General features: G+C 36.2%; 3 protein-coding genes across 3 annotated transcripts; 2 read left to right on the top strand and 1 right to left on the bottom strand.

Moving 5' to 3' along the window:
• Positions 1 to 396: 396 nt before the first annotated feature.
• LOC132064388 (alkaline/neutral invertase A, mitochondrial-like) lies at positions 397 to 5,608 on the top strand. Its single transcript, XM_059457344.1, has 6 exons — positions 397 to 1,552; positions 2,293 to 2,452; positions 2,962 to 3,173; positions 3,605 to 4,098; positions 4,204 to 4,252; positions 4,988 to 5,608. The coding sequence occupies exons 1-6, from the start codon at positions 854 to 856 to the stop codon at positions 5,312 to 5,314; spliced, it is 1,941 nt and encodes a 646-aa protein (XP_059313327.1). The 5' UTR covers positions 397 to 853; the 3' UTR covers positions 5,315 to 5,608.
• Positions 5,609 to 6,514: 906 nt separating this feature from the next.
• Positions 6,515 to 11,826, top strand: LOC132064387 (putative pentatricopeptide repeat-containing protein At1g56570). The gene is made up of 3 exons (XM_059457343.1): positions 6,515 to 7,291; positions 7,630 to 9,538; positions 11,303 to 11,826. The coding sequence occupies exons 1-2, from the start codon at positions 6,677 to 6,679 to the stop codon at positions 8,839 to 8,841; spliced, it is 1,827 nt and encodes a 608-aa protein (XP_059313326.1). The 5' UTR covers positions 6,515 to 6,676; the 3' UTR covers positions 8,842 to 9,538; positions 11,303 to 11,826.
• A 562-nt stretch (positions 11,827 to 12,388) lies between these two features.
• LOC132064386 (pentatricopeptide repeat-containing protein At3g62890-like) lies at positions 12,389 to 15,411 on the bottom strand. The gene has a single exon (XM_059457342.1). The coding sequence runs from the start codon at positions 15,169 to 15,171 to the stop codon at positions 12,784 to 12,786; it is 2,388 nt and encodes a 795-aa protein (XP_059313325.1). The 5' UTR covers positions 15,172 to 15,411; the 3' UTR covers positions 12,389 to 12,783.
• Positions 15,412 to 16,163: the final 752 nt, after the last annotated feature.

The following is a 16,163-nucleotide window of genomic DNA, read 5'->3' as shown; positions in this document are numbered from 1 at the left end:
GCATTTCATTAAATAACATTTTTCTCTTCGAAAGAGAAATGCTCCATTCAGCTCTAATTATCTATGGCTTTTTTGTTTTAGACAGTCCCTTCAGAAATATTAAGAAATATTAATTAGGATTGATATTTAATCTACTTTATTTTTATTTATGTCTACGTTATAATCTCTCTACATTAAATATTTACTCTACTTATATTTCATCTCCATTAATGACAAAATTTTGCTAAGGTAAAATGAAGAAAAATAATTAATTATGCCTTGAACTTCTACAACGATAAATAATTTGATACAATTTAGTAACCACGATAAATAATTTGAAATGGAGGAAGTAGTTTGTCTTTTACAACTAACTAATGCATGCAAAAATGGAAAAAAAAAAAAAAAAAAAAGAAGAAGAAGAAGAAGAAAAGAACACTACGTATTTACATTGCATTTCATTAAATAATGTTTTTCTCATCGAAGGGAAATATGTTTTTTTTATTCTTCACATTGTTTTAATTGGTGGTTTTTCCAAAGTCATATTTCTAGTGGTCAAAAAAGAAAATTGAATTTCTTCCATCACAAGGCAGGCGTCTATAAATAGCGCTGTTCATCAGAAATTAGCCATTTCCACTTTCCAAAGATCTTCAAAGTTTACACAAATCATTGCTTTTCTCTTTTTATCTTATCCCAAAATTTTCTCTTTCCCTATATGTTTGCAGATCCAACAAATATCATTCATCACAAGAATCTATTCATTACACAATCCATTATTACATCATCAACAACAAACATTCTAACTACTTTATTACAAACATTTCATTTGCCAAATTTCGGATAAAAATATTCATATAAATCAATCAATTTGATAACCATGACACCTTGTTGTCGAATTCTACTCCCATGTAGGAGCAATTCTTTTCTGGGTCTTCAATTTAAGAAGACCCATAATTCATTCCACACAAATTCATCGAATTTTCGTTTGAATTTCAAGCAAAAATGTGATTTTTATAGCTACCCACGTATTAATCGGACCCTATTAGGGCCAATTTCATCTTGGGGTCAATCTAGGGTTTTCTCAAGTAATTGTAATAATGGTATTATTAATCCTATTGGTGGGGCCTTAAAAAAGAGAGGTTTCCATGTAATTGCTAGTGTTGCATCTGATTTTAGGAAGAATTATTCAACTTCGGCTGAAAAAACACGTGTTAATGATAAGAATTTTGAGAGAATTTATGTTCAAGGTGGTTTGAATAATGTGAAACCATTGGGTGTAGAAAAAGTTGATTTAGATGAACATGGTCATAAAAATGTGAATAATGATGAGAAAGTTGAGAGTGTTAAAGAGGAATCGCAAGCGGTAAAGGATGCTTGGAAGTTGTTGGAGAATGCTGTAGTTACATATTGTGGGAGTCCTATAGGGACACTTGCTGCTAATGATCCTAATGATAAGTTGCCCTTGAATTATGATCAAGTTTTTATTAGGGATTTTATTCCATCTGGACTTGCTTTTTTACTCAAGGGGGAGAAAGACATTGTTAGGAATTTTCTGCTTCATACCCTGCAACTGCAGGTAATGTTTGCTTTTATGTTATTTCCTATTATATCTTTTGCTTTGGTAATTTATTGCTTCTGGTATTATAATTGGAATGTGATTGAAACATTTTGCAAATGACTTCATTTGGAAAAAACAGAATACCAATTGGATATGCTGTTGTGGTAGATTTAGGTTCACATAATTATGATTGCTTATAACGCCTTTGCCCAAACAGTAAAACACAAGAAAGGTCTCATGTGCACCAGTGATATTTATTATACTTGGAAATTATAATGCTTTCTGTTTTTTGGAGAAAGGGGTTGGGAGGCTGGCTGAACTTTTTGGGTTATTTCCAATATACAAGGTAAGTGTGAGATCGGGACTAAGTAGGATTTGTTTTTCTGATATTTTTCTTTGACTCCTTATTTGGCGGAGAATTGATCTTTTAAAAAGGAGTCTCGTGATTATGTTGTAAAATTCGAGTCGACCATATTCCTTCATCTGGTAGCATCAGCATGAGATGGTAATTTTCTTGTGTTTTTAGAGACAGGTCCTTTTTGGCCTCCAAAGAAAACAGTTTCTTAGGTTGCTGTTATACATATGTCATAAGTTGAGATCTTCTGTTGATGCATCTTCAGATTTAGTCAAAAACCAATTATCGGGAGAAACTTTTTTTTTTTTTTTTTTTAATTTTTTGGTTGGATTCATTTTGTTCCTTCTCACTTTCTCTGTGTTTGAGTAAAAGAGTTGACTGCTGTTGGTTTCTGTAATTTTAGAGTTGGGAGAAAACTGTGGACTGTTACAGTCCAGGGCAAGGATTGATGCCTGCAAGTTTTAAAGTTAGAGCAGTGCCTCTCGATGATAACAAATATGAAGAAGTTCTAGACCCAGATTTTGGGGAGTCAGCTATTGGCCGTGTAGCACCTGTTGACTCAGGTAAGTGGTACTTTTCATTTCCTTCGTTCCCTTAATGGCTGGTTATTTAGGGGAGAATTCAAACATATTGTTTATTAACTAATGATAGAACGGGAACTATTAGTTACTTTTTAATAGTTGAATTTCTCAGATTTTCACTTACTGTACAAAATATGTTAGAACTTTCCCTTTTGGTGCAACATACTGTTACAAATGTACACCTTTACAAAGTGCATAGTGGATGCAAATATGGACTGGATCAAAATAGAAAATTGGCTGCTGAATGTAAGAAGGGAGTATTCATACTTACCTTTCTAAAAAATGTAAGAAGAGAGTATCTAGGTTAAATGCCGTAAGTGTTTATCACTAGTGAAAAGGAAGTATTTCACGTTTATAGTAAATAAATGACTCAATAATATCAGAAGAATGTAAGAAAAGAAAATTGGTCAAGAAAGGAATCTTCACAAAAGTTTGTTAAAGTTCCATCCATCAAATAGATACTGAAAAATCTAAAATTGTGAACTTTTCAGGCTTGTGGTGGATTATCTTGTTGAGAGCTTATGGGAAGATCACCGGTGACTATGGATTACAAGAAAGAGTGGATGTGCAGACTGGCATAAAGCTGATAATAAACCTGTGCCTATCTGATGGGTTTGATATGTTTCCGTCTTTGCTAGTCACTGATGGTTCCTGCATGATAGATAGAAGGATGGGTATTCATGGACATCCGCTTGAGATTCAAGTAAGTTGATATTGCCAATTTTTCTTTGAAATTTTTCTTTGAATGTTGCAAGTGGCATAGCCAGTTCCGTTTTTTTGAGTTTAATACACATTTCAAGTTCATCTTGTGAGTCTTCTCTTGACATGACATGGTATGTTGACATTGGTATATACTTTTATGATAGAAGCTGCTTATGATAGGATATCACAGTGAATCAGAATTTGGTGATAGATGAACTCTATGAACTTTTGGAGGGATCTGTGGAACTTGATCTTTCCTTAATTACACTGTAGGAGCGGATGGCATAAGCTTAATAATTTTATTCTATGTTAATAATTTATTCTATATATCTGTGTTGCACATTCTCAGGGAGTGATCTGAAATGCTATCATTGTTATCCTTCTATGATTCTCTGTTTGATCTTTTCTGGCTTGACATGTTTGATGTTGCAGGCGTTATTTTACTCAGCACTTAGATGCTCCCGTGAGATGCTTTCTATGGATGAAGGATCCAAGAATTTGGTGAATGCCATAAACAACAGACTTAGTGCTTTGTCATTTCACATTAGAGAATATTATTGGGTTGATATGAAGAAGATCAATGAAATATACCGATATAAGACAGAGGAGTATTCCACTGAAGCCACTAACAAGTTTAACATCTACCCTGAACAAATCCCTCATTGGTTGATGGATTGGATTCCTGAGGAAGGTGGTTATCTTATTGGCAATTTACAGCCTGCCCACATGGACTTTAGATTCTTCACTCTTGGAAATCTGTGGTCCATTGTGTCATCTTTGGGTACCCCAAAACAGAATGAGTCAATCCTGAATCTGGTCGAAGCTAAGTGGGACGATCTTGTGGGTCTTATGCCCCTTAAGATATGTTACCCAGCTCTGGAAAATGAAGAGTGGCGTATAATCACTGGTAGTGACCCTAAGAACACGTGAGCTCTCTCTCTCTCTCGCTATATAATATATATTATGTATGTGTGTTATTTTTGGGCATATAAGGTATCAAGTTACTAAGTTTTCCAATTTGACTGTTGCAGACCTTGGTCATATCATAATGGGGGTTCTTGGCCAACTCTTCTCTGGCAGGTAAGGTCACATTCTCTTCTCGTGGTTGATTGATGATTTTCTCTTCCTTAATGATCTCTCTTTCTTTCTGCGATCAGAAGTTGAAATGATTTTATGTTTTTAACTCAAGTTCCATTTGACTGCTTTCCCTTAGATACTGTGACTACAATGCAATTATTTTATCTCTCTCTGCCTGTATTTTTATTGTCTTTGGAGTGCTAGGGGGCTGAGCAGTAATCCAGTATGCTTTTAAACGTTTTTATCTTTTCATTACAATTGCAATTGTCCTGGATAAATAGGAAATTGGAACAGTGATCTTAGTTTTGTCATAGTAAATTTAACCACAGATTTATATGAAAAGCCCAAAATTCTCCATTTCTCCGTATTATGTACCCATTTGGCAGACTGAAGAAGCAACTTAAATTTCTTGAATGAAAAGAAAGAACCAAATTAAAAGTTCTCTTTCCCTCCTTTTGATTAATTTAAGATGATGTAGCAGCTGAATGCTCAATTTAAAATGACTGAAATCTATAATGATTCTTTATAAATGGATGTGGAAACTTGTACAGAATTCCATAAGGCCGTACACATTAACTTTCGCCTCTTACTGTCTGCTCCGTATTTTTGATCAGTTTGTTGGTTTCTGAATTGTTGTTTAAGATGATAAAGTAATGTTAGCCGAAAGCTATTGTAACAAACATCGCTAGTTTGCCCCAGCTGTACTGTTTTATGATGTTGCTCTTTCTGTCCGTTCAGTTCACACTGGCATGCATCAAGATGAATAAGATTGATCTTGCTAAGAAGGCAGTCGATTTAGCTGAGAAAAAGCTTCGGGTGGATCAGTGGCCTGAATATTATGATACAAGGTATGGCAAATTTACAGGAAAGCAAGCCCGGCTGTACCAAACATGGACTATAGCTGGTTTTCTGACATCTAAAATGCTGTTGGAAAATCCAGAGCAGGCTTCATTGTTATTCTGGGAAGAAGACTATGATCTTCTTGAGATTTGTGTCTGTGCTCTTAAGAAATCTGGAAGGAAAAAGTGCTCACGCGGTGCGGCCAAATCTCAGATTCTTGTATGAGTTAACCATCATTCTTTCAGAGGTTTAACACATTTTACATGTACAGAAAATAGTTAGGATAAGGGTATGTCTGGAGGGTTTTTCAACCTCAAGACTTTAAACAAAAGGAGAATATTTTCTCACATAGCATTATGGAATTACCATTATTTTGTAAGCCAGTCAGTTGTATTAGTTCATCAAATTAGGAAATGAAACCACGTAATTTTGATACCTTCATAACAGGTATCTACAGGAATTAATCTGTATATACATATTATACTATGATGATTGGCATGTTTGTATTTGTTTCTTAAACTTTGCGTAAGATGCAACAGGAGAGTTTTTATGTTTCTCTATGAATGATACTTGTGGTCACTTCTTCTTAATCTGTATATGCTGGTTCCTTAGTCTTTATATTAGCTCAGTCATTGTTTGTTTGTTCTTGTAAATCACCAATTATTCATATGCAAATTCATATATTTAAACCAATAACCCTTCGGCACGACCTGTCACCAGGACAAAGGGGTGACACGACTAGGCTTTATTTTTGCTTCAAAACTTTTCCAGTTTTCATCTTCATTGTCAGTTTAATAATATTGGTAAAAATTAGAAAAAAAATGCATTTACCCCTTTAACCTTTTGAGTTTGAAAACAAAAATAGCTCCTTTACTTCTTGAATGAATGGAGGCATCCCCTTTAACATTAACGTCGACAGCCAAAAAGAGAGTATTGTAGTTGGGATGTGTATTAAAGGATGTGGTATGTCTACGTACTAATGCTTGAGATAGCGTTTAGAAGTTTTTTTTAAAATTTTAGTTGCAAATGTCTAATTATGAATATATTGTCATGCGTGCAAGTATTCAATCACGCACAAAAGTGTGTTCAAAATATTAGTTGAAAGTGTCTAATATTAATACTTTTTCATATGTGCAAATGCTCAATTGACACATATCATAATTCAAACATCTTATTCAAACATGTATAAGAGGTGTTTTGACTAAATGTATTCCACCTAAATGTATTCAAACATCTTATCGTTCATTTTGATTGTTTTGACTTTATGATTAAGAGGTGTTTTTTCACTCTTCATTTTAAGAAAAGTTGTTTCCCAAACCTAAAAAGGAAAAAATAAGCAAAATCTTACTCCAAAAAAAGAGTTAAAATTCACAATAAAGTAACATTACCACCAAGTGCATGCTGGACTGCTGGACCTATAGGAGAGACAAATACCAGTTGCGACTGGACAAATGAGACACATCTTTATACATTTATATACTGCTATACATAATGAATCAAAGACTCCTTCTTTCCGTAATCAACGCACATTCGTTAAACCCATTTATGTTAATCCTAAGTTTATGTTTCTAATACTATATTTAAGCAATGAATGCAAGAAAACTAGTATCCCAAACTCATTATACTCAAATTCCTCAAACAATTAGAAACTCTCTCCTTTGTGCTGCAATCAACCCACCCAATTTAAACCCACCATTTTTACCAAAACCCCCTTCAATATTAGCCACTGGTCTCCTCAAATCCTACTTCGAAAGGGGTCTAATTAGAGAAGCACGTACACTGTTCGATGAAATGCCTGAAAGAGATGTTGTTGCTTGGACAACCATGATTTCTGGTTACACTTCATGCAATCTTCATGGACGTGCTTGGGTAGTTTTCTGTGAGATGATGAGGTGTACAAATGTGAGCCCCAATGAGTTCACATTATCTTGTATATTGAAGGCTTGTAAAGGGATAAACTCTTCGTCTCGTGGAGCTTTAGTTCATGGTTTGGTACTTAAGCAAGGCATGAGTGGGAGTCTTTATGTTTCCAATGCACTCTTGGATGTTTATGCGACGTGTTGCGTTGATATGGATGAAGCGTATGCGGTTTTTCATGAGATAAGAGGGAAAAATGATGTGTCTTGGACTACTTTAATCGCAGGATATACTCATCGTGGTGATGGCTATATGGCACTTAATGTTTTCAGAAGAATGTTATTGGTACGTATTTAGATATTTTCGGGCAGAAGGCCTGTTAACGCGTACAAAATTTAGTGTCATCTGTTGGTAGACTCTTATCATTTACTCTAAAGAATGAAGTTACTTGCAGCAAGTCCTTTATGACTTGAAAATGTATTGGGCTGGTATTTCTTGTAGTTTAATTTGAAAGCTACCTCTTAAAATTCAAAAAAGTGATACTCATAAACATGTAAATCAGTGCTTGGACCTGGTGAAAGCCTTACCTAGTTGCTGCAATAAAAATAAGTTGTCGACGCAATTGAATGGCTATTTTGTTCTAACTTTTCATGTTTTTTTGTTTTTGTTTTTTTGATGGACAGGAAGAGGGTGAATCAAACCCATTTACCTTTTCAATTGCGGTTAGAGCCTGTGCCTCGGTCCATTCATGTACATATGGGAAGCAACTTCATGCTGCAATAGTCAAACATGGGTTGGATTTTAATCTACCCGTAATGAATTCTATTTTAGATATGTATTGTAGGTGTAGCAGCTTAAATGATGCAAAGCAATGCTTCGATGAAATGATTCAAAGGGATTCAATCACGTGGAACACTTTGATTGCTGGATATGAGAAATCTGATCCATATGAATCTATCAGCACATACTCGAGTATGGAGTCAGAAGGTCTCAGCCCCAATTGCTTCACATTTTCCAGCATTATAGCAGCTGTGGCCAATTTGGCAATTTTGAGTTGTGGAGAGCAGATTCATGGAAGAATCATAAAGAGAGGCGTCGGAGGGAACTTGGAGTTGGACAACGCCTTAATAGACATGTACGCAAAGTCTGGAAATATTGCAAGTGCACGTAGAATTTTTGATGAAATGCCCAAGAAAAATCTGGTTTCGTGGACCTCAATGATGATTGGTTATGGAAGCCATGGATATGGAAATGAAGCTGTTGACTTTTTTGAAGAGATGGTTAAATTTAAAGTCAGGCCAGATAGGATAGCATTTGTGGCAGTTTTAAATGCATGTAGCCATGCTGGGTTTGTGGACAAAGGGTTAAGGTATTTTATCTCAATGGTTGGTGATTACAAAATAGCTCCAGATCTGGAGATATTTGGGAGCTTAGTAGATTTGCTAGGACGTGCTGGACGAGTTGAGGAGGCTTTTAAGTTGATAGAGAGTATGCCATTTGATCCCGATGAATCTGTTTGGGGAGCATTCCTAGGAGCATGTAAAGCACACAATCATCCAGATTTGGGCAAGCTGGCTATAAGAAAGGTGTTGGCTTTGAAACCAAAAATTGCAGCAACCTATGTAGTTTTGTCAAATATCTATGCAGCTGATGGTAAATGGGGTGACTCTGCAAAAATGAGGAAGTTGATGAGAAGGATGACTACCAAGAAAGAGGCTGGGAGAAGTTCGGTGGAGTTAAAGAATCAGAATTATAGTTTCGTTGCTGGAGATAAGATGGGTTCACATATGGATTGTGTTGATGAAGTTGTAAAAATGCTGGTCGAACATATGAGAGACGCACGATATATTCCTGATTTGGACTTCTTTATACATGACTTAGAAGATGGAACTTGAAAAGTAACAGCAATGAGGGTCAAAAGTGACTTGCTGTTGTCTATGTTGGTATAATTCATTTATTCTTTTGGTGCAGTTGAATTCAATTAGATGCAAAAGAAGATAGATTCATTTGCTTCAGAAGCCACATTGCATTCTATACAAAAAGAGATCTGTTAAAGAAAGTTGAGGGAGGATAAGGAATCACTTTTGTTCAATAGTTGATACTGTGAGAAAAGGACCTAGTAGGTTACCTAACCAAGTAAAGTCATTCTTTGCCATGATGTAGTACGTTACATGTGAAGTTCATGGAAACCAAGCTCTTGATTATTCTGAACTTGGGTGTAGTGAATTTGCTGAGTTCTAAAATGCTCTTGGAAGATCCGGCGAGGGGACATTGTTATTATGGGAAGATTGAATAACTCTATGATCTTCTTGAATTTGTATTTCTTAAGAGCAGATTCACATCTGCTGTCTTTGCTATTCTGGGAAGAAAATTGCTGAAGTGGTATTGCTAAGTCTCAGTTCCATATACTAAAATAACCATTCTTTAGGAGGTGAAACACATTCTACTTGTAAATTGGTGGTTAAGATTGGGTCCTTAGTGGTCTGGAGAGTATTGTTGAATGGCTATGTTTCTGAACCAGTCAGTTCCAATAGTCCATTGTCTTGTGAAAAATGTATCATTCACGACATGCACCGGTTGACACTTAGATAGGTGGGCACATAAGTGACAACTTAGATAGGTGGGCACATAAGTGACATTCATGTAAATCATATGCTGCGGTGATACAACAAAACAGAACAGATTATCTATGCTAGTGTTCAAGGTTGAGTCTTGTGCCCCTTGGGCAGAGATGTACAATTTCAAGTTCGTTCTCCCAGTTGATAAAATACATCATACAACTACAAAGGGAGCAAAATATCACAAATACAAGCTGGAGGTCATGAAACCTTCTTGCTGCTTTGTAGCATTCTCTTATCTTATCCAGAGAGAAAAAAAGTGATTCTGAGAAATAAGAACATCATGAGTTTTACAAGAGTATTGCTGGTACATTTGGCCGTATAATTCCACTGATAGCCCTAACCCATTTGCTTCCACCATATATGCATAAACTTGTTTATTAACTACTACAGAAATTCTTCAACATATTGCAAAAATAACATAGACATGTCACCCTAGTTCCGTATGCTGAAAATGAACAGCCTCTGGTTGTCTCTGCAATTCAGTCTAAGGAAATCAGGTCTACAAATCATTTTGTCCATCAACTGTAAAGAAACCAGGAAAGCAAACAATGAAACGGGTCAATTCTTCTTCTATTACTGACAAGTGACAACCTACATGGTTAGCTGAGTAGCATCAAAAATTGTGCCACAAGAACTATATGACTTGAATGTAGAGAAGTTACTTCTGGTTCAAGAACTTAAGTAGCCAACTTGCGTTGTTATATAAAACAGAATACTCCAAAGAAGTGCTATTTCTTCTGTGAATGAAATGCTGGTACGTGAAGCTAGCGTTGAGTTTCCAAATTGAAATAGGCATGTGTATATTAAATGTTGAAAAGGTTAAACCCATTATAACAGCAGTATGCAAAATCTTATTCACCTGTTCAGCTTCAAGAATGAGGTAAATGCTTCGATTAAATACGCAAAGAAGCTGCTTATAGAGACAAGCTTCCATTGCACTTTAGGTGGCGGCCCCTTAGTCTATATCAAGTGCATTATTAGATACTTAATAATTATTCCAATCACTGCAGGTTGTGTTGATGAAGTAAAAATCTATATCGATATAGATTTGGACTTCTTTATACATGACTTAGAAGATACTTGAAAATAACAGCAATGATTGATTCTGTTGTCTATGTTGGTATAATCATTTATTCTTTTGGTGCAGTTGTGATGCAAAAGAAGATAGATTCATTTGCTTCAGAAGCCACATTGCCTTCTGTACAAAAAGAGATCTGTTAAAGAAAGTTGAGGGAGGATAAGCAATCACTTTTGTTCAATAGTTGATACTGGACCTAGTAGGTTACCTAACCAAGTAAAGTCATTCTTTGCCATGATGCAGTACATAACTACATGTGAAGTTCATGGAAATCAAGCTCTTGATTATTCTGAACTTGGAGTATAGTGAATTTTCTGAGTTCTAAAATGCTCTTGGAAGATCCGGCGAGGGGACATTGTTATTATGGGAAGATTGAATAACTCTATGATCTTCTTGAACTTGTATTTCTTAAGAGCAGATTCGCATCTGCATCTGCTGTCTTTGCCATTCTGGGAAGAAAATTGCTGAAGTGGTATTGCTAAGTCTCAGTTCCATATACTAAAATAACCATTCTTTAGGAGGTGAAACACATTTACATCGGTGGTTAAGATTGAGTGGTCTGGAGGGTATTGTTGAATGGCTATGTTTCTGAACCAGTGTTGCAATAGTCCATTGTCTTGGGAAAAATTGTAACATCAAAAGTCAACACCTAGATAGGTGGGCACATAAGTGACATTCACGAAAATCATAGGCTGCGGTGAAACAACAAAACAGAACAGATGATACTATGCTAGTGTTCAAGTTTTGAGTCTTGTGCCCCTTGGGTAGAGATGTACAATTTCAAGTTCGTTCTCCTAGTTGATAATATACATCATACAACTACAAAGGGAGCAAAATGTCATCAATACAAGCTTAAGATCATGAAACCTTCTTGCTGCTTTATAACATTCTCTATCTAGAGAGAAAAAAGTGATTCTGAGAAATAAGAATATCATGTTGCATGGCAGTTTTACAAGAGTATTGCTGGTACATTTGGCCGTATAATTCCACTGATAGCCCCAACCCATTTGCTTCTGCCCTATATGCATAAACTTGTTCATGAACTACTACAGAAATTCTTCGATGTATTGCAAAAATAACATAGAGATGTCACCCTAGTTCCGTATGCTGAAAATGAACAGCCTCTGGTTGTCTCTCCAATTCAGTAAGGAAATCAGATCTATAATTCATTTTGTCCATCAACTGTAAAGAAACCAGGAAAACAAACAATGAAACAGGTCAATTCTTCTTCGATTACTGACAAGTGACAAACTACATGGTTAGCTGAGTAGCACCAAAAATTGTGCCAAAAGAACTATATGACTTGAATGCAGAGAAGTTTCTTCTGGTTCAAGAACTTAAAGTAACCAACTTGCATTGTTATATAAAACAGACTACTCCAAAGAAGTCCTATTTCTTCTGTGAACAAGTGCTGGTAAGTGAAGCTAGCTTTGAGTACCCAAATTGAAATAGGCATGTCTATATTAAATGTTGAAAAGGTTTAAACCCATTATAACAGCAGTATACTAAATCTTATTCACCTGTTCTGCTTCAATAAAGCTTCAAGAATGGGGTAAATGCTTTGATTAAATACGTAAAGAAGCTGCTTATAAAGACAAGCTTCCACTGCACTTTAGGTGGCGGCCCCTTCAAGTGCACTATTAGATACATACGACTTATTCCAGTCCCTGCAGTGTGATGTAGTATTGCACTGCAGTTGTGACTACAACATAGCAACAATATACAAGTACCTGGTAGAGTGAGTGGCCAAAAATTTCAATTTTGATTATGAGTTCCTTTTATGTTACAGTCCAAAATCTAATTAAGATTATCATATGGTACAATCTGAAATATGTGAAGAGATCCGGTAGAAAATGAGAACACGAGGGGTGAAAGACCAAAAGAGCTTTAGAGCCAAAAAGCAGTGTAAGCATCAGAGCCCTTGCCTTACTATCCATATCCAACGTCAGGTTCAACAAAATGAAGATTGAATTAGCATGCAGGTTTGGCCATAATGGAGATGATAGCCTTGTTGGAGCCTGTGCAGGGTTCATACATGAATGATGACCACTAGCCAGTTAATGTTGCAAGGAAGATTGAGGCATTAAAGTTGAACAACCTTGATAATAGTTCTTTACAGGCCAACAACAGAGTATTAGCTACCAAAATTCCATGCAGGAACAAGAGCCATTCTTAAAATGATGAAACCGGTGCCTATCTCTAACCACTATTTCCCGATTAAACGCTTTTGATATTAGTTTTGCTGCTGTATGACAATCACTACATATTCGTAAGTTCTTGATTATTCTTATAGGAGTTGGAGGAGCAATGGAAATGAGCCCATAAGCAATTGCAAGCTTTTCACTATGTCTAAACAGGGTACATTCTTTTTCTTCCTCATCAATATCAAGTAAAACCTCATCTGTGCCTGGAGCATAGCCCATTACTTTCAACCGCTTTTCCATTTCAGCCAGCATTTCTTCAATTTCATTTATCTGGGGATGAGACTTGTCTCCTGCCAAGAACTCATGAGCAGCACCATTTGCTTCAATCATACTGCAGCCAGGAACTTTAACGACACCCTGCCGTGTCATTGCTCCTCTAATATCCAGAACACTATCCCAATTACCTCTTGAAGCATATATATTGGACAGTAACACATGAAATCCATCATGATCTGGCTGAAGTTCAAGGAGCTTCGTTCCAACCCTCTCTCCCATTTCACTATTACCATGTTTTCTGCAAGCTCCAAGAAGAGCACCCCAAGTGGCAACATCAGGAGCTATAGGCATACTGTCAATAAGCGTCTCAGCTTCTTTGAGCAACCCTGCACGCGCAAGTAGATCAACCATGCACCCATAGTGCTTGATATTAGGTTCAACATTGTAATATCTGGTCATAGCATCAAAGTAGGAGCGCCCCTCATCTACTAGGCCCATATGTCGACAGGCACCAAGAACTGCAACAAAAGTAACCTCATTAGGGGTTACACCACATTCCTTCATCTCCTGAAACATGTCTAGTGATCTTTCCACCTGTCCATTCATGGCCAATCCAAGAATTAAAGCATTCCAAGTAGAAACCCCTTTTTCTTCCATTCCATTGAAGACTTCCAATGCATTCTCCACACATCCACATTTCATGTACATGTCAACAAGAGTTGTACCAAGAATGATATTCACTTTGAGCCCATTCTTTCGTATGTAAGCGTGAATCCATTTTCCTTGATCAAGGGCAGACAAGTGGGTGCAAGCCGAAAGAACACTAACCAAAGTAGTTTCGTCAGGCTTATTTTCCTCATGCAGCATCTCCTGAAATAGTGCCAAAGTCTCCGAGAAATGATCATGTTGTGCATAACCAGAAATCACTGTAGTCCATGACACAACATCCTTCTCGGGCATGGAATCGAATAATTTTCTAGCCTTATCCACAGAGCCACATTTCAAGTAGCCAGAGATCATTGAATTCCAAGATATCTGGTCTAGATGACTACTCGTATCAAACAATCTTTGTGCAGCCATTACATCTCCACAGGTAGAGTACATATGGATTAAAGCATTTTGAAGGTTAACATAAGATTCAAAACCAACTCTTATTACCAATCCATGCACTGATTCCCCACTCTGAACAACCATCAAGTGTGCACATGCAGACAGCACACTTACCGCAACAACCTCATCTATAGAAATGCCATTCGCACACATTTGCATAAATAAATCCAGGGCCTGTGTGTACATCCCATGTTGCTCATAGCAAGAAATTAAAGCAGTCCAAGAAACCACATCTTTCTCCATCATTTCATCGAATAATTGACAAGCCTCACTCATCCTACCAGACCTACCCAACAATACAATCATAGAATTGGATGCAATTACATTCTTCATAGGCATCTTATCGAAAATCACTTTTGCTTCTTCAACATTACCAACCTGAACATATCCTGCCAATATCGAATTCCACGAAACCGAATCCAAAACAGGACTTCCATCAAACACCTTTCTTGCATCAACCATGTTTTCACAAACAGCATACATGTTAATCAAAGTGTTCTTTACATAAACATCCAACCCAAATCCCATTTTAATAACATGATTATGAAACTCTTTTCCCTCCGTTTCAGACAATCTAACTGTGCTAGCTTGAACCAAAAGCGGAAACGTATAATTATCAATACATACATTATTTTTCAACATTGATTTATACAAAAAGATCGTATTTTTAGGCTGATTTCGCTGTAAATAAGCTCTCATCATAGTATTACAAATAAATCCATTTGGGTTTTCAATGTAATCAAAGATTTTATGAGAGTAATTAACATGAACAAAAAGTGAGTCAGTGGAAAACTTGAGAATCCTACTTGCAGCATATGTATCTTTGATGAAACCAGTGGAGATCATTTGTGTAAGAATTTGCCCAAAATGTTTGTAATTTTGACATTTTAGTAGAAGAAACTCCAAGATTGAGAGGTTAATGGTTGTTTTTGAGGTGGGGTTTTGAACAAGATTTGACTTGAAGGGTGAAAAGGCACATACTTTTGTCAAATTCATATAGTTATGTCCTTGTTTATAAAAAGTAAATAAAGTAATGAAATGAGCTAGGGATTGTTAAAAATAGTGGAAAAATTTAGGGAGGAGATGACCGGAGATATCGCCGGAGCATTGGGTCCGATGATCGGAGATTTGTGTTTGGGTTTTTTCCAGTTTGGTTTTCGCGCCTTTCTTGTTTTGTTATTGTGATTTGTGAGCGGGGGGGCTATAGAAATTTAAATTGCATTCACTTGCATCATTTTTTGGTAGGATATTTTAGTCACCCTCAATTTTGTCTCATGTATGAAACAAATACTACTACTTTCAACCAGAAAAATAAAATAAAAAATGAAACAAATGTTACCTAAAATAATACTCCCTCCGTTTCATAATAAGTGATTTTTTTGCTTATGCATACCCCTAAAGAAAGTGCTCACTCTTAGAAAATTAGGAGTGTTTTTACTAACTTACCCCTAATTAAATGCTTAGAAAAGAAAAGTTGTTTAATGATTCTTTATTTTGTAAATAAGGGTAATTTTGGAAGAATAAGATCAATTTCTTCTTAAAATCTTAAAGCACCACTTATTTTGTAACAAAATGAAAAGCCTAAAACACCACTTATTATGGAACGGAGGGAGTAGCCAATTACTTTAAAATTGAGATTCCAATAATTTAGAAATCAAAAAAGGGTCGAAAATCCGTATTGAAAATGGTTCAAATTTGTCCTTAACGTGACAATAGGGGTTGCTCCTTTTACTATTGGACGATAATTGTCCTTAATGTGACAAAAGGGGTTTGCTCAGATAGTAAGCACCCTCCACCTCCACATTGAAAGTTGTAAGTTCGAGTTACCAAGGGAGCAAAAAGAGGGAGCTCTTGGGGAGAGGCAGCTCCTAGGAGGGGTAAAAGAGAAAAAGATAATTATTTTAACATAAATTTATGGCTTAAAAATGCCCCCTCCTACTTTTGGAAGCTTATTGTTTGTGAACGTTGGATGTAAATTACTGTAACTG

Source organism: Lycium ferocissimum, chromosome 7, assembly GCF_029784015.1.
Source record: "Lycium ferocissimum isolate CSIRO_LF1 chromosome 7, AGI_CSIRO_Lferr_CH_V1, whole genome shotgun sequence".
Taxonomy (NCBI): domain Eukaryota; kingdom Viridiplantae; phylum Streptophyta; class Magnoliopsida; order Solanales; family Solanaceae; genus Lycium; species Lycium ferocissimum.
The sequence above is the reverse complement of the archived record's forward strand: the minus strand, read 5'-3'. Positions and strand labels throughout refer to the sequence as shown.